The sequence below is a fragment of the Prionailurus bengalensis genome, chromosome A1 (assembly GCF_016509475.1).
Source record: "Prionailurus bengalensis isolate Pbe53 chromosome A1, Fcat_Pben_1.1_paternal_pri, whole genome shotgun sequence".
NCBI lineage: Eukaryota > Metazoa > Chordata > Mammalia > Carnivora > Felidae > Prionailurus > Prionailurus bengalensis.
Window position 1 is genome coordinate 780,004 of NC_057343.1, and position 22,445 is coordinate 802,448.

Sequence of the window (22,445 nt, forward strand, 5' to 3'; positions counted from 1 at the left end):
CTTAGAGATTCCCAAGAGGATCTCACTTGTCTGGGTGCTAAGGTATCGGCTGCTAGGGCACAGGACTTGGTCTGAAGAGTGGAGCACGCCAGAGCTTAGAAAGGCCTGGTGTTTGTTCTGTCTTGGGACAGAAGTACCTTTCTCAGACTTGCCCGTTTCCCCAGGAGTCAGGGAGGAGATTGAATATAGCACAGATTTCGGTACTGTTCGTGGACTAAAAGGAGCATATGCCACCTGTCGTTGATGTCACAGTTTGTAACCGTGGGTGAGACCTGATAACCGTGTTCTCCCCTGCCCTGACCTTCTGTCCTCTTCTCGAAGAACACCTGGGCTCACGTGTGGAGAAGGGGACAAACACTGCTGGGTAGTTCTCTTATTTTGCAGTTAAGTGATTACTACTTTTTTCCTGTCATAGGCCTGTAAAAGAGGAAATTCTGATATCGTACGACTTGTAATTGAATGTGGAGCTGACTGCAATATTTTGTCAAAGCACCAAAATAGTGCCCTGCATTTTGCGAAGCAGTGTAACAACGTGTTGGTGTACGACTTGCTGAAGAATCATTTAGAGACGTAAGTGTGCGTGAATGTGCCATGGTTCAGTCACAGAGTCGTCTTGGACACGTCATCATTAGAGGTGTGGAACGGGAAAAGATTGTCGAGTGGAAGTCCTGCCAGGTTTCCGTTCTCAAAAGCTCATACGTTTAGTAAGTGCCATATGAGTTGTTTTTCCGCAAGTCCTTGAGGTCCTCAGACTTTTAAACTTAACACAGTCTTGCCTAGGAGTAACTCCTTAAAACCTTAATTATGCTTGTAATTTGGCTTACGGACATTTTCTCAAAACTGCGTAAGCTGTAGTTGTTGCCTTTTTAATAGACATAATTTTTAGAGCAGTTTTAAGTCACGGTGAAGTTGAGCCGAAAGCCCAGAGGTTCCTAAATACCCTCTGTTTCCACACATGCACAACTTCCCCGCCAACTTCTGTCGCCAGAGTGGTGTATCCACTGAACCCAGTGAACCTGCATGGACTGTTCTCGTCCAAACCCCCTGGTTTACCTGAGGGTTCACCTTGGTGTTGTGCAGCTTGGGGGTTTAACACATTGTAATGACATGTGCCCACCATTGGTGTCATTCAGAGTGCCACTGCCCTGAACGTCCTCTGTCCTGCTTATCCCTTCCTACCCCCTCACCCCTGGCAACCACTCGGCTTTTTACTTTCTCTCTAGTTTTGCTTTTTCCGGAATGTCATGCAGTTGTAATCCTGATGCTTGCCTTCTTCAGATGGCTTCTTTCTCATAGTAGTAGGCATCGAAGATCCTTCCATGCCTTTTTTTTTAATGTTCACTCGTTTGTTTGAACTCCAGTATAGTTGACATACAGGGTCACACTGGCTTCAGGTGGATGGTGTAGTGACCCAGCAAACCCGGTGCCCCTCCGTGACGAGTGTATGCTTTTTCCCGGTCACCTGTTTCAGCCTTCCCCCTAGCAGCCTCCCCTCTGGCCACCACACTTCGTTCTCTGTAGTTAAGAATGTGTTTTTTGGTTTGTGTCTTCATTTTTCCTTGGTTTTGTTTCTTCAGTTCCACACGAGTGAAATCGTATGGTATTTGTCTTTTTCTCTGACTTCACTTAGCGTAATGCTCTCTAGCTCCACCCATGTGGCTGCAAGTGACATCGTTCTTTTTTATGACTGAATAACATTACATTGTATATGTATTCCACATCTTTATTCATCAGTCGATGGACCAAGAGTTGGGCCGCTTCTAAAATCTGACTGTTGTAAATAACGCTATAAAAACATAGCCACCTCCGTCCTCCGTGTCTGATGGCTTGATAGCACATTTCTTGTTTTACTGAATAGTATCGCATTGTCTGGATATACCCCAGTTTATCCTTCCAAGATCATTCTTTTTCAAGCGAATTATTAGTATTATTTTTCTTTGTTAGAGAGAGGACAAGTGGGGAAGAGAGAGAGAATCTTAAGCAGGCTCCATGCTCAGCACGGAGTCCAACCCTGGGCTTGATTCCACAAGCCTGGTATCATGACCCGAGCCAGAATCGAGAGTTAGATGCTCATCCAGCTGAACCACCTAGGCAACTCTTTTTAAGTGAATTCTAAATCATTTTATTCTAATTAAAAGTTCATGCAAGTCATTCGGTAGCTTTTTCACTTAATTATTTTGGCAACACATAACAGAAACTTCACAAACAGTAGGTAACACAAGTAAGGTGTTTATTGTTCATGTAACAGGAAGTCTGGGGGTAGGCAGCCTTCGGCAGGAATGGCCACTCTTCCCCTCTCTTCCTCCTCCACCACCAGCCACGCTCAGGGTGTGACTCGGATCTTCGTGACTGCACAATAGTTACTCCAATTCCAGTATCAATATCCTAAGCAGCAAGTAAGGTAAATTTCAGACGAGACAAAAAACAGAACGAAAGGGCATGTGCGTGGTGAATCTGCCGACATCGGCGGCCTTTGCCGGAAGCCTTCCCCAGCTGGTAATTTTTGTGTGTCTGTGATCCAGCACACCGGACTTCTCCTCCTAAAACCAGAATGTCCTGGGCAAACCAAATGAGTCGTTTAAAAATATTTTCTGAATTAGCACTTCTCAGTTCATTCGACTGCTTTCTAAACTAAGTACTATAACAAGGCATGTGTGTGTGTGTGTGTGGCAGTTTTTGAATTTATTAATAGAATTCTCATTTTCATAGACAAATAAGTCCTGAGTGCTGTCCGTGTACCAGGAACTATTCAGAAGACTGGGAAGATGGAGACAGCAGTGAGGGAGAAAGATTTGCTCTCTTACAGCCTGAATTTCCATGTGACAGCACAGACAGTAAGACACATACATAGTGTGTCAGATGCTGAGTGCTAAAGAAAAGTGCAGAGAGGGAATGATGAGTAGGAAGTTAACGTTTTTTTTTTTAAGTTGATTTGGGAAGGCCTCACCGGTATTGAACAGTTTGATGATAATGGACTCATGGTTATTTTCTACGTCAATATTAACAAGTCTGTTCCTTTTTGTTAGACTTTCAAGAGTAGCAGAAGAAACAATAAGGGACTACTTCGAGTCACGTCTTGCTCTGTTAGAACCGATCTTCCCAATAGCATGTCACCGTCTCTGTGAGGGGCCAGATTTTTCAACGGATTTCAATTATAAACCCCCACAGAACATACCAGAAGGTAAGCCTATGTTTTCTCTCAGTTTGAAAAGGGACACTTTAACTAATTTTTAAACAGTGTAGACCTCTTTCTGTGAACATAACTTGAACAGAGTCCCAGTATGTGTAATAATTCTGCAAAATGGTTAACAGCAGGGCTACTCTGGCAGAGAGAAACCCAGTTGCTACCCACCATCCTAGGTGATCTGGAGGGACCCACAGAGCACTGTGTTAGCACTTGTTTAAAAAGTACGGAAGTTGGGGCAGCTCTTTCTGCCCACAGGTCCTGTCCCCGTACTTTAATAAAACCATTTAATAAAACCATTTCACACACACACACACACACACACACACACACACACAGTATGGAAGTTGGGTCTTAATAATTGTACTTGTTTGGTTTTTTCTTTTTTTAATGTTTATGTATTTTGAGAGAGAGTGCATGCGTGCACAAGCAGGGGAGGGGCAGAGAGAGAGGGCGAGAGAATCCCAAGCAGGCCCCCGTCTGGCAGTGCAGAGCCCAATGTGGGGCTTGAACCCATGAACTGTGAGATCATAACCTGAGCCGAAATCAAGTCAGCACTTAACCGACTGAACCACCCACGCACCCCTAGTTATACGTTTGGTTTTTTTTTTAATTGAGTTTTATTAAAATTTAGTTAGCTTCAGGATTCTAAGCCCAGAGTGAATGTTTCTCCTGAATAAGCCAGTGTCTTGGCTCATCGTAAAGTTGAGTACCGAGAGATGGAAACTTCAGTTCTGCTTCCTAGGCTCTGCTTAACAGCTGCTTTGCAGGCAAGACCATGACCATGGCATGGCCTTCTCTGGGACACTGGGACACCACATGTTTAAATGGAGATAACACTATCTCTGCCGGAAAGTAGGAAGCTGGGCTTTTCCTTTTCTGTTAAAAAAATAAAAACATCCATTTAAAAAATATGTATTCAGGGGCACCTGCGTGGCTCAATCAGTTAAGCGTCCAACTCTGGTTTTGGCTTAGGTCATTATCTCGTGGTTTCATGACTTAGAGCATTATGCCGGGCTCTGTGCTGACAGCACGGAGCCTGCTTAGGATTGTCTCTCACTCTCTCTCTGCCCCTCCCCCACTCATGCTAGGTCTCTCTCAAGATAAATAACTTAAAAATTTTTTAAATTAATAAAATAAATCGTATGGATTCCTTAATGGAAATTTAATTAAAATATAGCCATGAAAATTTCATACCATGAAAAGACATCTATTCATAACACCTGTGTTTAGTGGCCTGGACACTGAAGAATCATTTGTGGTTTCCACTGTCCAGACGGTTAGTTCACATTGCTGGGTGGCGAGCACCAGGTCGGGGGTTGGGGTGCAGGGATGGGTGAGTTGAGCCCGGCGTCTCCCAGCATGCGTAACTCATGGGCCCCAGAGCACCAGGACTGCCTTAGGGTTACTGAGGGCTCTTTTCTGCACATGCACAATGTCTGCAGCCAACAGAAATTTTCTGTTTCCAAAATCTCAAAGATGCCTTGTCGTCCTCAGACGGAAGATCCTGATAGGTTTTCCTGCCCCTCGCTAGCTCGTGAGAGATGCAAGACTCTCAGGCCCCGCCCAGACCTGACCCTCAGTCAACACCCTGGTGAAGTCTCCATTTAGGAGCACACTCAGCCCTGAGAAACACTGACGTTGGGCTCTTGAGGAGACTGTAATTGTTCAACACCTAGTTTGGCTGGAGAAAATGTTTATATCGATACCGCAAAACAACTGCTGGCAAACTGATTAGAGTCCCCTGTGTCATTTTCTTCTGTGAAATTCAAGTATTTGTCAGAGGAGAGCAAATAAACACACCTCCCTTAGATCTCTTTTTGGTCAGAATAAACAGCACCTGAATGAAAGATTTTCGGATAGGATTTTCCCTATTGACCACGTGTCCCCATTCAGGCCATTTTGAAGAGTCACCACCCTCCTTTTCGGTGCAGTCAGTAATAAATACTCAACTCTTTGATAGTGGAGCTGACGGGAAAAAGACTGTAGGCCTTCTCTTCTTTTGAACCTCAGCACTCAGGTGAGTGGGGGGGTGCATTTTAAAGCTAGAGAGCAAAACCAGGATGTCAGACCTTAAACAGCTTGAAAGGAAAGGTAAGAGGGCCAGGGGCTCTGTGTGTCCTTCTTTCCCTGGGATCAGGACAGATGGTTCCTTGGGGTCTCTTTTATGAAGTGTATAATTGTTCTGGACCATTGTTTTTTTTGTCCTGAAAGTGGCTTACGAGAAGGGTCATGGAGTTCATTAACGCCTATTTTCTGTTACACTGGAAAGTATGGCTTATGTTCAAAGAAATGAGTCATGTGGTACAGTTCGGATATTCAATGAAAGCTTCAAACCTCATGTTCCTCCCCCGGCCTAGAATAAGTTTGGGTATTAACCGAAAAATCTGGAAAGAGCCAAATACCATGTGGAAGAAAATGGACAATCATTCAAACCCACACACAGAAACAGCCACCACAGAAGTTTGCTTCCATGGACATTTGCATTCCATGGACATGAATATGTATTCAGCTGCAAATTATAAATACCGCTACTTTTTTAGACCAAAAACTGTTATGTAGAAAAGCGTATTTTTAAAATTTTGATTCATGAGTTCTCAGTAGGGATTAGACAGAAAATAAAAGGGATCTGTGGTTTGAAAAGTGCTGGGAGGGACACCTGGGTGGCTCAGTTAAGCATCTGACTCTTGCTTTCGGTTCAGGTCATGAGCTCATGGTTCTTCATGAGTTTGAGCCCCAGGTTGGGCACAGAGCCTTTGGAATTCTCTCTCCCCCTCTGTCTCTGCTCCTCACCTGCTCACTCTGTCTCTCTCGCAAAATAAATAAACTTTTAAAAAATTTTTTCTAATGCCAAGTTTTGAAATTGGAGGACTGATGATTTGGTGTGAATGGGCACCGGGTGGGGTGCTGCTCCACCCAGGCGCATTTCGGGGACCGCTTCCAACTTGTACGGGGTGCGTCTCCCTCTGAGCTGAAAGGTGGCCATGTTAGGAGTGGTATTAAAATCTGTGTTTACATCTCCCTTATTCAGGCTCTGGCATCCTGCTGTTTATTTTCCATGCAAACTTTTTGGGTAAAGAAGTAATTGCTCGGCTCTGTGGACCGTGTAGTGTGCAAGCTGTAGTGTTAAATGATAAATTTCAACTTCCGGTTTTTCTGGTAAGATTTTCTGTAGTTCGTTACTGAAAAGCACATTCTTCTGATCCAGAAGCACAGATGACATTTAAATTGCTGTTTTAATAAAGTACGTTAATTTTAATTGAGTAAACCACTTGGAAATGAGGCAATAACCCATAATCATAAAGTAAAATTGTCCCACATTTTGTCAATGTAAGGCTGGATTTCTAAATGTTTGATATATATGCCTTAAGTTACATTTACCACGTCTTAGAAATTCTTAAGGTAGAAGAACATACTGAGTTTAAAATACTCTGCCTTTTCCCACCGTTATAATTACAAACATTCACTTAAAGAAAAATTTGGAAATCTTAAAAGTATTCTGTTCTTCAAATACCCAGAAACACAACCACTAGTATAACATGGGTGTACTTAGGCTGAGCTTTAGGCAACCATTGTACTGTAATTTTGCTTTATAATAACAAATCTATTAGTGGCTATATACATTTTTTAACATAAAAAAATGGTCTTGAAGAATCCTTGTATATGTTTCCTTTTCCACAGGTAGAATTCTTTCCTTAGGCTGAATTCAGCAAAATTAACTGGTTATGAAGATTTTTAACACTCAGGCTCTATATGGCTGGATACATGCTAATCCTAAAGATTTATCTGAGTATTGTTTTTTTGCAGATAAATCTTAAGCTTTTTTGTCATTTGTATCTTTTTAATCAAGGGGAAAGTAGTCACAGGAAATTGCTTTATATAAATTAAAATACAAAACTGGTATTCTCTTCTACACCACTGGGAGTCTGAAAGGTTTTTGTTCTCTTAAGCTACAGTGATACTCTTAGACGTAGAAGTTTGAGGAAACACTGACTGTGGTCTTTCTCTCTAGGATAGCCATTTTGTTTACTCGTTCAGCCCTGCTACAGGCCTCAATAAACTCTTCATAAGGTTGACGGAAGCGCCTTCTGCCAAGGTGACAATCCTTTCCTCACATTTAGTGCAACTACTCACATTGCTGTCCCAGCAGCAAGCCCAATGTGGGGCTCAGTCTCATGAACCATGAGATCATGACCTGAGCCGAAGTAGGTGCTCAACCAACAAAGCTACCCAGGTGTCCCTAAGCATCCAATGGTCGTGAGTTCACAAGCCCCACATTGGGCTCCACGCTGGATGTGAAGCCTACTTAAAGGGGGGGGAAAAAAAAGAACATACAATGTGTTAGACATAATTGTGTGTCATAAATTGTGTGGAAAGATGAGAAGAATGCATCTCTCCAGTACGGAGCGGCTGGAGTTGTAGTCTAGGCTGTTATTTAATGGCCATATGTATGTCTCATAGGCTGCTCACTAAACATTTCTTTGTAAAATGAAGATGAACCAAAAAAGTCTATGTAATAAGTGGTAGTTATTTACTATAATAACTTTAAGCACTTGGATTTATTAAAAGTGATAACCTAACACTTGAATTGATAATCAATTTGAGAACATTGCCAAATAAGGACTCTCGGCCGCGCGCGCGTTTTCCCTCCTCTAAGAAAGGGGGGCTCGGCAGAGGTGTTGGTGCTGCTACGTTGCCTCTTTTCTTTCAACAGGTGAAGTTGCTGATAGGCGCATACAGGGTGCAGCTGCAGTGACGGAACAGAGTCGGGACGGAGTCCTTTCCAGACCCGTTTTAGGACCCTGGCACAGCTAACACCTCCAGATTTGAAGTTTCATCTGTAAACCTCTTGCAGTTTCGGCTGGGTATCTGTTATGGGCTGTAAGATGGGACGTGGGGGTTCTAATATATTCTGAAATAGAGATGTATTTGTGCCAGTGTTCTCAAATCTCGATGTTGTCTCCAGACTGCATACTTCGGTTTTTCCACAATGTGGAATGGTATATAGAATTATTTAAGAAAATTAAAAGTCTCTTTTCTAACTTGAAATTTTCTACTAGCCCTGGTGAATTTCTGCATTAAAAGCAAGTCTGTGTATGCCAAGCACTAAGTAAGGGGCGAATTTGCTGGCCTCGAAGGATGACTTCTCTGACTTGGTAGGCAGGTTCGAGGGAGGCGGTGTGATGTCTAATCTGCAGTTGCCACAGGTCCTGAATTGGAGGTGACAACTTTTTGTATTTGCAGTTACCTTTTATTCCGGGAAAAGATAAAAGAAGATACGACTCACGAACTAACTTTTATCCTTGTTCTTAGAATCCATCAAGTAATTTTTAAAAAGCAGATCCTGTGCCCTCGTTACGAACGCTGGGAAGGCAGCCGAGGTTTGTCCGCCACACTGGGCCTCATGTGAAGAGCTATCGTCTCCACAGATTCCCCACAGGTCTTAAATTCTCTTAGGAAATATTTGGCAAACTAGTAAGTCAAACTCCATCTGGACTACAGAGATGTATAAAATTATTTAGTTCCTGATTGGTTTTATAATTGTCTGAATTACAATTTTAATGAAAATTTTTCAAAAGGTCACATATTTGACCACATTGTACAGATATTTGAGAGAGCCATTTTTACTTTACAGTACTCAAACGGCCTTTTCCTACAGTTTTCTCAATAAAATACCACAATGTTGGTCTATTTTCTTTGTATCTCAAGACTTCAAGGTGGATACTAATGTGTGATATTTTTAACTAAATGACAGCTGGGATTGGAATTTTTTCAGCTATATTGAACCATGCACTAGTACTGTATCTAGTACTTTCTAGAAAAATCACAAGACCGAGCAGCAGTGGATAGGTCAGGAACAGCAAGGGAGACGGTACCTTAATCTAATACACACTAAGAGAAATGGGTTTTTAAAGAAAATTTGTTCTCTCAAAATCATGCTGAAGACCTCCATCATCATCTTTATAAGCACACATTATTACAAGGTGATGTACTGTTGATCCAAGAGGTAAGGCCAGGCTAGAAACCAAGTAGAACGACGAGTAATTCCTTCAGTAGGAGTTCAGGCTCAGAAGGGTGAAAGCTGTTAGAAGTCAGCAAGGAGAGAAAAAAAAAAAAAAAATCTTTAGCAGATGAAACTTAATTATAGGAAAAGTGGCAAGTTCTTTTGACAGAAGCGGGGTCAGGGAAGGAAGACGAAGTTTGAGCTTACTTGGAGTAACACCACCTTTGAGTTGTCCATCTCAGCTTCGTGCCAGATGTGCTAGTAAATTCTGTAAACAGTTGTGTCTACCAGGAACGGAAGGTACAGCCACACAACTTAATACATTTTGCTCTAAATTACAGCTTTGTTGTTGTTCTTTTGAGAGAGAGGGAGGGGCAGAGAGATGGAGGGACACTCCCAAGCAGGCTCTGCGCTGACAGACACGGGGCTCAGACTCACGAACGGTGAGGTCATGACCTGAGCCGAGATCAAGAGCAGATGCTTCACCGACTGAGTCCCCCTGGCGCCTCACCTATAGCTTCTCTGGAGCCAAATGAAAAGCACACTTGTCCACTTTGGTTTCTTAAGGATGAAGGAGACTTGAATTGTCTTGAGACTCGCACTTGAGAGAGTGGTTTCTTGCTGGTTCTGTGATGAGGCAGCTAATAATTCCGTCAGATATTAATGCTGCTGCTACTTTGATTATTCAAATAAAATATGTACAAAGTGTGAGCCTTGGTTTCTCTGGAAAACAAAGCAATTCTCAAGCGGCAGCTTAACCAAAAGGTTTACAGACCTGCTTAGGTACTGCAGGTCAAAACCAAAGCAATCTTCTTAGAAAGTATATACAACACAGAATATATAACTCAACTTTATCATCTGGGCCGTGGGTGATATCACTAAGTACATCATCACTGAAAAGCACATAGTCCACATTTTTACTTCAATTTTATCTTAGAAAAAATCACCCCTCAGTCTTTACTCTTTTCTGGTGCATATGGCAGGGAGGACATCCTAACTGGATGACTCAGTGAACTTCTATATCATTCGTATCTGGCCCACTCTAATAAGCATGGCTGTAGTGGAAAACACATTATACGGGCTTTTCTCCGCAATGGTTAGTACCAAAGAGAAACCTCTAATACCTAACACTACGCAAATGTTGGACCACAGTTAGTTTGCTTTCACTCCGAGAATAGGTCATTTAGGATCGCTGATTAGCAAAGACCAAGGAAAAGGAGGATACATACGCCAGAATTGTCAAAAAGTGACTTGTGAAATAATTCTGAAAATGTTAACATTTCATACAGTTCATGTTTCATAGCCTAAATACTATATAAACTCCTAAAACTGTTGTAAACTTTTTAAACTTTATTGGCTAAGTAAACGCAGAGAACCACTCACAGGATCCATACGGCTTTCCTCTTCTCTGTGCAGACTTGCAGATAAATCTCCTTTCAGACCAAAGTGGGATTTCTAGGCCTCACATCTACTTCCAAGTAAAGAAAAGTGTTACTAGTAAGCTAAATCTAATTACAGTGAGGAGGCACAAATAAGGACCAAATTAAAATCCAGAAATAGTCCTCTGCCGACATCCAGAGCCCCTAAGAACCCCAGCTGGAATCTAACCCTAATACTGCATATCAGTTTAACTTGGAAGAAATTAATTCTTCGTTATTCTACAACACACTATTTCCCTCATACTCTTTGCTTTCATTGGGCTTAAATATATATACATGGCTTTAGTAAAACATGATTTTTCTCACAACAGTGCCAAATTTCATGAGTAGCCCCTTATCTTGGGGACTGACCCCAAATTGCAGGCTAGAGGGGATGCCAAAAAAAATCCCTCTAACGGTTCCCATTTATAGCGAATTGAAAGGAGAGTCTCATTCTGTATTTGTAGGCTACTACCACACTACTTTGCAACATCAGCCAGCAAGAACTCTTATAACACCTGAATGAGAGTGGAAGTTTGCACCATTCAGATATTTTAACCACGGAAAATTTGTCCATGAGGCATAATGTCAAGTGTTAGCGATTATTCATAAGTTGTTTATATGGAGTAATAAATTCACAAATGAAATCTCTGTTTTCTGGCTGTTTCTCCTGTCTTTAAAAGCGTTTCTCCCACAAGATGACCTGGAAAAAAGACAAATTCTTTATTAGCAAACAGGAATTAATACCTGTAGTGTATTTTCTATTATAAAAAACAAAGAAAATGTAGTCCCCATGCCAGAGTAACACCAGCTGTTAGAAATGAAAATCCTCAGGCCTTCTAAATCACAAACAGTGGGGTCTGTATTCTTTTTTTTTTTTTTTTTTTTAATTTTTTTTTCAACGTTTATTTTTTTAAGACAGAGAGAGACAGCATGAACTGGGGAGGGGCAGAGAGAGAGGGAGACACAGAATCGGAAACAGGCTCCAGGCTCTGAGCCATCAGCCCAGAGCCCGATGCGGGGCTCGAACTCCCGGACCGAGAGATCATGACCTGGCTGAAGTCGGACGCTTAACCGACTGCGCCACCCAGGCGCCCCATGTATTCTAATAAGCCTCCAGAGGGTTCTGCTATACCTTGAAAACATGAGAACCACTGTTTCAAAGGATAACCTGAAGATAATCCAATTTTTAATAAAATTCCTGTCTTTTGTTAACTTCCAAAACTTTAATAAAAGTTAATTATCTTCCTGAAATGAATCACTCTGTTTTTGCTGACTATAAAATCTGTAATAAAAAGCAGTTACTTCAAATAAAAACACTATTCATCTCTTACCAAAATTAACTTCAAAATCCTCAAGTTCCAATGACAAATTCACTTGACAAGCCTGTAAGATCTCTCTCCGCTTGCCACATAATGCCACAGCTTTGATCTGTGCCACAGTCAGCCTGTGTATCTTAAATTTTTTCCCCTTACCCGTACATTCTGAGGTTATTTCTTCAAATTTTAAGTAAAGGATTCACAAAGAAGTCTGAAAATTTAATACCAACAAAAGGTCTAAAGGATATTTACAAAGTAATTCTCTAATTTCAAAAGGGATTCTAATTTTGTAAATAGTAGAAACCACAATTTACCTGGATGGCTTTTATCATTCCCTCCCCACCCCCTGGATTCTCTACACTCAATGTGAGGCTGGAACTCACACCCCAGAGATCAAGAGTTGCACGCTCTACTGACTGAGCAAGCCAGGCACCCCTACCTACAGAGCTCTTAAAAATAAAGAATCTTGCTTTGCTGGATCCCAACCCTCAAGTTTACATTCAGTAGGTGGACCTGAGAATGTGCATTCTTGATCCCAGAGGAGAGAACGACACTGGTCTAAAGGGCCAGCTTTGAGAATTACTAACCAAAGTTAATTTCCTAGAGCTGGATAAAAGAACACAAACCAGAGCTCTCACATTTTTGTATTCATGGGCATCAGATACTTTAAAAGGGGGAAGTTTCTCCAGGTTTCCTTATATGCCAGAGCCTCTGACACACTGTGTGCTCAGATCTCCTGAGATCTCGTTTCAATGGGTAGTCTGATTGATGTGGTCAGCTGTGCGCTGAGATTCTGCACTGCCAAGAGAAGCCCTTAAGGCTGGTGCTGCTGGTCCCCGGGACAACCCTTGTAGCAAAAACAGAAGAGCTCCTTTATCGACACCAGATAAAGTGGTTGGAAAAGAAATAACCTTAAAACAATACTTTCTGGAGCTATTAGGATGACATTTTACCATCAACGGAATTCTGTCATAATAAGTCACAATGTAGGGGTGCCTAGGTGGCTCAGTCAGTTGAACGTCCAACTCTTGATCTCAGCTCGGGTCACGACCTCGCAGTCTGTGGGATCGAGCCCTGCATCAAGCTCTGCGTGGATAGCATGGGCCCTGCTTGGGATTCTCTCTCAAGTAAATAAATAAAAAAAATTAAGCTTTTTTAAGCCACAATGTAAATGTTGCTATAAAATAGAAAATTTGCTACCTTTTAAGAGGGTAGAAAGAGCAGCAAGGGAGAAGTGGAGCTGGTATCCCTAGTACTGATCTGAATTTATGATATTAAACCATTTCTGACCGTCCGACTTCAGCTCAGGTCACGATCTCACCGTTTGTAAGTTGGAGCCCTGCATCAGGCTCTGTGCTGACAGCTCAGAGCCTGGAGCCTGCTCTGGATTCTCTGTCTCCCTCTCTCTCTGCCTCTCCCCTGCTTGTGCTTTCTCTCTCAAAAATAAATAAACATTAAAAAAAAAATTTTTTTTTTTTTTTTTAAATAAAAAAATCCACCATTTCTAAGATTACACACTTTCCGGGGCGCCTGAGTTGCTCAGTCAGTTGAGCGTCTGATTCTTTTTTTTTTAATTTATTTTTGGGACAGAGAGAGACAGAGCATGAACGGGGTTTTTTTTTTTTTTTTTTTAATTTTTTTTTCAACGTTTATTTTTTTAAGACAGAGAGAGACAGCATGAACTGGGGAGGGGCAGAGAGAGAGGGAGACACAGAATCGGAAACGGGCTCCAGGCTCCGAGCCATCAGCCCAGAGCCTGAGGCGGGGCTCGAACTCACGGACCGCGAGATCGTGACCTGGCTGAAGTCGGGCGCTTAACCGACTGCGCCACCCAGGCGCCCCTGAGCGTCTGATTCTTGATTTTGGCTCAGGTCATGATCAGGATCAGGTCATGGGGTTGAGCCCTGAGACCAGCTCCACGCTCCGCGTGCCTGATCTATTCTTTCTCTTTCTCTTTCTTTCTCTCTCTCTCCCCGCCCCCCCCGCCCCTCCCCCACTTGTGCTCTCTAAAATAAAAATAACTAAGATTTTTAACAAAGATTGACACACTTTACAAGGAACATAAGACTAAAATTCTAGACTTAGGATCACTAAAACCCAGGAGGGAACTTCTTTCTCAGTAAATAAGACCTGTTTAATATTTTATCTCTACTCTTAGTTCAGTTTTACCTAAGGACAAGTCAGTATACCAACCAGTGAGGAAAGAGGAGGGCAAATGTGGAGTTAAAAATAGCCTCTGACTGCTCAGATAAAAGGGCGGTGCCCCTGCAGATCCCGTAGGACCGCGGAGGAGCAGAGGGTTCAGCTTCTACTACAAACTATCCTTCACATCGGTTCCGGAGGGCCGCAGGCAGCACCAGGAAGTAGCACTAAGGAAACTAAGAAGCAAGGAACGTTGTTTTAACGGACATTGACTGACCTGAAAGGAAATCTGACACCAGCATTTCCTAGTCTCTGAACTTGATTCATGCCAGAAGCCGACATTCAGGCAGCTTCATCCATGTTTTCTTTCACCCTCCTAGAAATAAAAATCAAATTTGGCCAGTTTCAATGATCAATAAAAAGAAGGGTTAAATCATTTTCTTAAAGTTCTTAACCGTAATCGGTTCCCACTCAAAAAAGATCTTCCTTTGAATTAATTCACGTCCTCGAAGAACATCAACAGACTTAAAATTCAACTCAATTTTATGTCTTGGCATTAATCACTACTAAATCCTACACCTTGAGTTTCCAAGCCTGCTAATAATTTTAAAATATTGAGAGCCTATTTTGCTAAATCCTTCCTTTTTATTTCGGTAGGCAGGCCCTCTTGTTTGCATGGTTGATCCCTCAGCATACCACTGCCTGAAATTTTATAATCCAGAATCCTACACAGGATACTGATTCCTACTCTAATTTGCAACATTTTATTCTACTTGTACTTGGGCAAGGCACACAAATATACCTCTTGTGCTCCATCAGAAAAAGACTCAACCGACCCTAATAATCCCTTGAACCAACATTCTCCAAACACAGAGCATTAACCCCAGATTTTTCATTGGAATACAGTTTTAGATACATTATCTCATCCTTATAAAATGTATAACATACCTGAAATGTTATACACAATACTACACTATTACAGCTTAGAAATACACAAATTGGCACTCAATTTTTTTTAACTGTTAGGGTACATGACCCCAAAACACTGGAAATAACTACCCTAAATTAATATTGTTTTCAAAACCCATTTGGGTCTCAATTTCACCTGAAAACTGGATGGAATATGAAACTGCTCCCAAAATCTGCATGTAAAAAAATATGTACACAAAACTCTGCATGTAAATTTAAGGGGATTCCAAATGATCCAGCAGGACCCCATGGTCCAAGTTATAAAACCTTAAATATTTTTTCAAACAACACATACCACAAATCAACAAGAAATTATCTTTTATATATATTTCCACCTGCAAGTAGCATTCTACACATAATCTTAGGTAACTGTGAAGTCATTAAAGCATTCTTAAATTGGTTATATATATATATATATATATATATATATATATATATATATGCGTGCACTTCTACCATGGTATTTCCTTTAGTAAAATTAAGGCTGACAAGAAGAATGGAACCATAAACCAAACTGCACAACTGGGTTACTAATTTTTTTTTTAATGCTCATTTATTTTTGAAAAAGAATCAGAGCACGAGCAGCAGAGAGGCAGAGAGAGAGAGGGAGACCCAGAATCTGAAGCAGGCTCCAGGTTCCGAGCTGTCAACACAGAGCCTGACATGGGGCTCAAACTCTTGAACCATGAGACCATGACCTGAGCCAACGTTGGATGCTGAACCAACTGAGCCACTCCAGCTCTCCTGGATTACTAATTCTTAATGACACAAGGACTGCTAAAAATAACTGTCTTCTCAACTTCTCAAAAATGTGAACCTGCAATTTACAAAGCATTCATCACATATATTGAAACCTGGAAAGATAATCTCTAGAATTATCCAAGTTTAGTCGCCAATATCTAGTCTTTAAAAAGGTGGCTTAAGAGCGCCTGGGTGGCTCAATCAGTGGAGCATCCAATTCTTGGTTCTGGCTCAGGTCATGATCTCACAATTCATGGGTCTGAGTCCCACTGTCAGGCTCTGTGCTGACAGTGCAGACCCTGGCTTCTCAAGCCTTCTCTCTCTCTCTCTGCCCCTCCCCTGCTCACACTATCTCAAAATAAATAAAATTAAATTAATTAAGTTAAACTAAAAATAAAATAAATATAGAATTAATTCCATTAAAATAAAAAAATAAATAAAATGGTGGCTTAATATCTGAATTCAATATTCAAAATCACTAGCATTCTGGTTAAAGACGTGGTCTTACAAAGAAGTGACCAGGTTTATTATACACTGGATTATAATCAACATCAATGAAAGAACAACAGTGAGCCAATGCACGTGTACATCCATTCCATGATACAGATACTTTGGATTTAAAATCTGTAAAGTCCTAGAAAGGTGACACACATAATTCCGATGCTGAAGAACAGTGTCTCTATCAAAGCGATACTGTCAAATACTGGGGGGAGGAGAAGCAGCCAACAATTACATTAAAAGAAAAGGTCTCCTATAACTGAAATCTTAAGCATCACTGTAACAAGACACCACTTTGGACGAAAGTGGTCTGTTTTTATTCAGGATAAAACTGGGTAAGAACTACATAGAAGTTCATGTTCGACTTGCCAAAACATGGATTAAGAGTGAAACATGGCTCCTCTGACCACACCCTAATACCTTTCATAGTCAGAAATGTAAGCATCCAATAATATCATGTATGCTTTTCTGATGATCTTTCTTAAAGAATAAAACATTAAAGATCTACAGAAGGCCCATTCTTAACAGTCAACTAGGTAACAATGACTCTCTCCTCTTTCAGTGAAAGAAGGTATCCTTTCCCACTGAGTACTCAACCCTACTCTCATCCACACATTACATGTAGTTTGCATTACTTAATATATAAGCTACAACAGAAGTAACGTTCTAAGAAAGGGAGGTTTAAAATATAGGTTATACTTCAGCAAGCATGGAGGCTGAGCAAGACTATTCAAATTACAACACACTGTAAATACCCAAGACAGGACTTTAACGGCTCGTGTTGAAAACACCTTGCCAGAAATCAACCTAAAATTAGGTTAACGATTTCCTCTGAAGTAGATTCCCATGGTATCAAACCCTAAAGGAGCCTGTGTTCCGAAGTTTGCAGGTACGGGGGAGAGGGGGACACCCACGTTATCGAACATCACCATCAGAGACAGCTTAGACGGCATAGTGCTCACAACTGAATCTGACCCTTGGCCTTCATGACAAAGACACAGACCACAATACCAGTCACTGAAGCAATAAATAAGCCAAATGCTATTATTACAGGCAATTCACAACAGTGAAAATATGTAGCATATTCTTTACTAAGTAATTTTATTTGAATGTTAATAGATTCTCTTTAAGCAACAAAGAATATAACTTCAAAGAGTATAGGGAAATAGTGTGTGATTAAGTGAATAATATACCAGAAAGATTAGGCCAAAAATCCAAAAGCCATCTCCCAAAGAAACTTGAGAAAATGCCCATGAAAACAGCAAATCTCGGGGCGCCTGGGTGGCGCAGTCGGTTAAGCGTCCGACTTCAGCCAGGTCACGATCTCGCGCTCTGTGAGTTCGAGCCCCGTGTCAGGCTCTGGGCTGATGGCTCAGAGCCTGGAGCCTGTTTCCGATTCTGTGTCTCCCTCTGTCTCTGCCCCTCCCCCGTTCATGCTCTGTCTCTCTCTGTCCCAAAAATAAAATAAACGTTGAAAAAAAAAAAATTAAGAAAACAGCAAATCTCTAAAATAATACTACTTACACAAATTCACTCTTTCTGATGGAATACAATTTCGACTGATGAACAAATGATAAAACTGAATAGTTTCAGTTAACTGAATTAATTGGAAGTCACAATGACAAAAAGTTTCTTAACATTTTAGGGGCACCTGGGCATCCAACTCTTGATCTCAGCTCAGGTCATGATCTCACGATTCATGAGACTGAGCCCCACAACAAACTCTGTACTGTCGGCATGGAGCCTGCTTGGGATTCTCTCTCTCTCGCTCTCTCTCTCTCTCTCTCTCTCTCTCTCTGTCTCTGTCTCTCAAAATAAGTAAACTTTTTAATAAGTTTCTCAACATTTTAAATTCTCACCTCTTTTTGAGTTGAAAATTGGCAATAAAACATAGCAAACTGAGGGCTTTGATTTTTTTCATCAAACCCTATTTCTTCTACCCAAGTTAGCAGCGAGATATCATGATAAAAGCTCAATTACATAATTTCTATCTTCCAGCCGATATTTTACAAAAAGCAAAAATCCATAATATGAACATCCAATTTTGGATTCCCGACATCATCTGGCTTTCCAGAATTCTAATAAAGATCCCTATGGTTTTTTTTACACAGACAGTGATGAAACCACACAACCTAGTTACAACAGTTCCCCCTTACCCACGGTTTCGCTTTTACCAGTTTGGGTTACCTACAGTCAGTGGTTGTCTAGAAGCAGACGGTCCTTTCCTAATGTTTTGTCAGGTCAACAGTAGCCTAATACTACTTCACCACACTTCATCTCATCACATAGGCATGTCACATGTGCAAGAGAAAGGTGACAGTACAGTAAGACATTTTGACAATTACTTAAGTTGTTCTATTTTATTAGTTACTGTTATTAATCTCCCACTGTGCCTAACTTATAAATTAAGCCTTATCATAGTTACGTATATTAGGAAAAAACAGTTATCTGTAAGGTTTGGTAGTATCCACAGCTCCAGGCATCCACCTGGGTTCTTCAAAGTGTCTCCCTTATGCTCTGGTTTCTCTTCAGATCGCATAAATCTTTCGCCTTTTACGAAGTGTCTCCCTTAAAGTGGGGGGAAGGGCTACTGTACAAACAGTAATAAGGGTATGACACACAAAAACATACCCAAATGACCAAGAAGTGTGAAAAGTTACTCAACATCCGAAGTTACTAGGAAAGCGTAAATTAAAACTACACGGATATACCTCTACACACTCACTCTATGGCTAACACTAACACAACTTGACAATACTGAGTGTTGGCAGGGATGCAGTACGGGACAGGAATCACGTGCACTGACGTAGGACAGACACTTTGGAAAATTACCAGTTTCTAAGAAACATACATATCCACGATACTCCGCAATCCCACTCCCAGATATTTCCTCCCAGAAAAATGAGAAGTCTGAATGACTTGAACAGGAATGTTCACAGCAGCTTTACTCATTACAAGCCAAACTGGAATCTAACCCAAGAATGGATCAGTAGCAGACTGGGCAAACAAAATGTGGCATAGTCACTTCATGGTACGCTATGCGGCAATAAGATAGAACCAACTGCTGACACCTGCAAACAACACAGATGAATCTCAAAAGCACTATGTTGAATGAAAGAAGCCAGAGGCAAAGGGTATACATTCTATGGTTCCATTTACATGAAGTTCAAAAACAAGCAAAACTAATCTATTGTGATCAAAACAAAACAGTGGTTGCCTGTGATGCAGGATGTACCGACTGGAAAGGAGCTCCTAAGATACAAAGTTTATGAAAATTAAGGCTGTCAAACCAAATAAAATTCACAAATTTAAATGACAGGCTATTCCAAATTTTTAAAAAGCATGATTTTAAGGTTTTTTTTCCCCCAAAGATTTTATTTTTGTAAGTAATCTCTACACCCAACGTGGGGTGCAAAATCATAACCCTGAGATCAACAGCCACACGCTTCACCAACTGATCCAGCCAGGCACCACAGGATTTTAAATTTTTTTTAATTAAAGAATCAGAAGTTCATATAGCAACTCAAAATTAATAAATAAGGGTATCTGGGTGGCTCACTTGGTTAAATGTCTGACTCTTGATTTCGGCTCAGGTCATGACCTCACGGTTCATGGGTTCGAGCCCTGCATCAGGCTCTGCTGACAGTGTGGAGCCTGCTTGGGATTCTCTTTCTCCCTCTATCTGCCCCTTCTCCACTCACATTTGCTCTTGCTCTCAAAATTAAAAATCAAAAACAAAAACAAAAAAACAAAATAAAATAAGGTCTTGAGTAGGTAAGAATCATCATTTATAAATATTAAATAACATTGAAATCTAGAAAATATTTACAAAATAAAGATTTTTTTTCAGCCTTATTGAGGACAACTAGATATTTCAGGAAAATAATTTATTGATACACAGTCTTTTTCTCCAACAGTCATAACATTTACTGTAGTTCCCAAAAAAATGTAAAATTCAGCAAAGACTCATATGAAATCTAATAAAGTACTTGATGGTGACTTTTAGGGGTGCCTGGGTGGCTTAGTGGGTTAAGTGGCAGATTCTTGATTTCAGCTCAGGTCACGACCTCATGGTTCCTGGATTCCAGCCCCATGATGGGCTCTGCACAGACAGCAGAGAGCCTCCTTGGGATTCTGTCTCCCTCTCTGCCCCTCCCCAGCTCACATATGCACTCTCCCTGTCTCAAAAATTTATTTTTTTTCAACGTTTATTTATTTTTGAGACAGAGAGAGACAGAGCATGAATGGAGGAGGGTCAGAGAGAGGGAAATACAGAATCTGAAACAGGCTCCAGGCTCTGAGCTGTCAGCACAGAGCCCAACGCGGTGCTCGAACTCACAGACCATGAGATCATGACCTGAGCCGAAGTCGGCCGCTCAACCGACTGAGCCACCCAGGCGCCCCTCCCTGTCTCAAAAATTTTTTTAAAAAAGTGAAAAATGTGATGACTTTTATCATACGTAATTAATGACTTCTAAGAAAAGTTACAACTCAGTTTCAAGGTCCCAGACCCATATATATTTTCAAGGCAATTGTCATGAGGTCAACAATGGTTTGTGACTGAAAGATACCACTGAAAATTTCCAAACTTAATTTTGTCCACAAATTCCTACAAAGGCGTTTCAATCAAAACAAAGGGGGGAGGGGCAGACGGAGGGGGGTCCCTGGGCAGCTCAGTCCGTTAAGAGACCAACGTCAACTCAGGTCTTCATCTTGTGGTTTGTGGGTTCAAGCCCCACATCAGGTTCTGCCGCTGACAGGTCACAGCCTGTGAACCTGCTTCAGATCTGTCTCCCTCTCTCTCTCTGCCCCTCCTCTACTCACACTCTGTCTCTCAAAAATAAACATTAAAATAATAAAAAAAATTTAAAAAGCATTATCCTCTTGTGATGACTGAGATTCCTCAAGCACCTCTCCCCTAAAAAAGCCAAAGAAAACATATCCTTGATCATTGCATAATCAAGGTTAAGTTTTTTATGTTTTTTTTTTTTTTTTTTAAAGTAATCTCTACACCCAACCTGGGGCTTGATCTCAAAACTCTGAGATCAAGAGTTGTATGCTCCACAGAGAAAGACAGATACCATATGGTTTCACTCTTATGTGGATCCTGAGAAACTTAACAGAAACCCATGGGGGAGGGGAAGGGGAAAAAAAAAAAAAAAAAAGAGGTTAGAGTGGAAGAGCGCCAAAGCATAAGAGACTCTTAAAAACTGAGAACAATTTGAGGGTTGATGGGGGGTGGGAGGGAGGGGAGGGTGGGTGATGGGTGTTGAGGAGGGCACCTTTTGGGATGAGCACTGGGTGTTGTATGGAAACCAATTTGACAATAAACTTCATATATTGAAAAAAAAAAAAAAAAAAGTCATATGCTCTATAGACTGAGCCAGCCAGGCAAACCCAGGGTTAAGTTTTTAAAAACAAGTGGGAGTACAGTAATAAATTGCATTTTTAGTTCAAGATAGTTATGAACTTACCCGTATGGTTTCTTAGTTCTTTAAAAGTTGAATATTTCACATACATTACTGCACAAAGAACCTCAGTTTATTTAATGTATGAACCACATTCATGTATAACGAAATCGCACTGGAAATGAATTACCAAATGACATTCAACAGTTTTTATTTTTCACCATATACTTACATCCACATAAAATAACAACGTTACCTGCTTTGAAGATAACATGTGAGGGACACCTGGGTAGCTCAGTTGGTTAAGAACCCAACTTCAGGTCACTATCTTGCAGTTCCAAAGGTCAAGCCCCACATCAGGCTCTGCGCTGACAGCACACGGCCTGCTTGGATGGATCCGTCTCCCTATCTCTCTGCCCCTCCCCAACTCATGTATGCACATGCACGCTCTCTCTCTCAAAAATAAAATGGTATTGGGCACCTGGGTGGCTCAGTCGGTGAAGCGTCCGACTTTAGCTCAGGTCATGTTCTCACGGTTTGTGGGTTCAAGCCCCGTGTTGGGCTCTGTGCTGACAGCTGGGAGCCTGGAGCCCGTTTCAGATTCTGTGTCTCCCTCTCTCTCTGCCCCTCCCCTGCTCCTGCCCTGTCTCTCAAAAATGAATAAAAATGTTAAAAAAAATTTTTTTTTAGTAAAAAAAAAAAGTGGTATGTTCATATGCAGTGAATGATATCACAATGTTATACTGGAGAGAAACTACTTAA

The 22,445-nt window shown here is 41.2% G+C and overlaps 2 protein-coding genes across 4 annotated transcripts in view; one reads left to right on the forward strand and one right to left on the reverse strand.

Moving 5' to 3' along the window:
- The window catches only part of MPHOSPH8 (M-phase phosphoprotein 8), a 53,575-nt gene extending 44,288 nt beyond the window's left edge, over positions 1-9,287 (forward strand). For 2 of the 3 annotated variants that reach the window (XM_043574562.1, XM_043574569.1), the window contains 5 exons: positions 416-570; positions 3,027-3,181; positions 6,216-6,343; positions 7,197-7,280; positions 7,899-9,287. In XM_043574562.1, coding sequence (XP_043430497.1) covers positions 416-570; positions 3,027-3,181; positions 6,216-6,343; positions 7,197-7,280; positions 7,899-7,940 — 564 coding nt within the window. In that variant the 3' untranslated portion in view covers positions 7,941-9,287. The other variant, XM_043574577.1, reaches the window with a different exon arrangement.
- Positions 6,402-22,445, reverse strand: part of PSPC1 (paraspeckle component 1) — a 109,849-nt gene continuing 93,805 nt past the window's right edge. The window contains exons 9-10 of the transcript XR_006296561.1: positions 14,345-14,443; positions 6,402-11,309 (exon numbers count right to left, since the gene is read on the reverse strand). The gene's annotated coding sequence lies outside the window, so the exon portion shown is untranslated. The remainder of the gene's footprint in view (positions 11,310-14,344; positions 14,444-22,445) is intronic.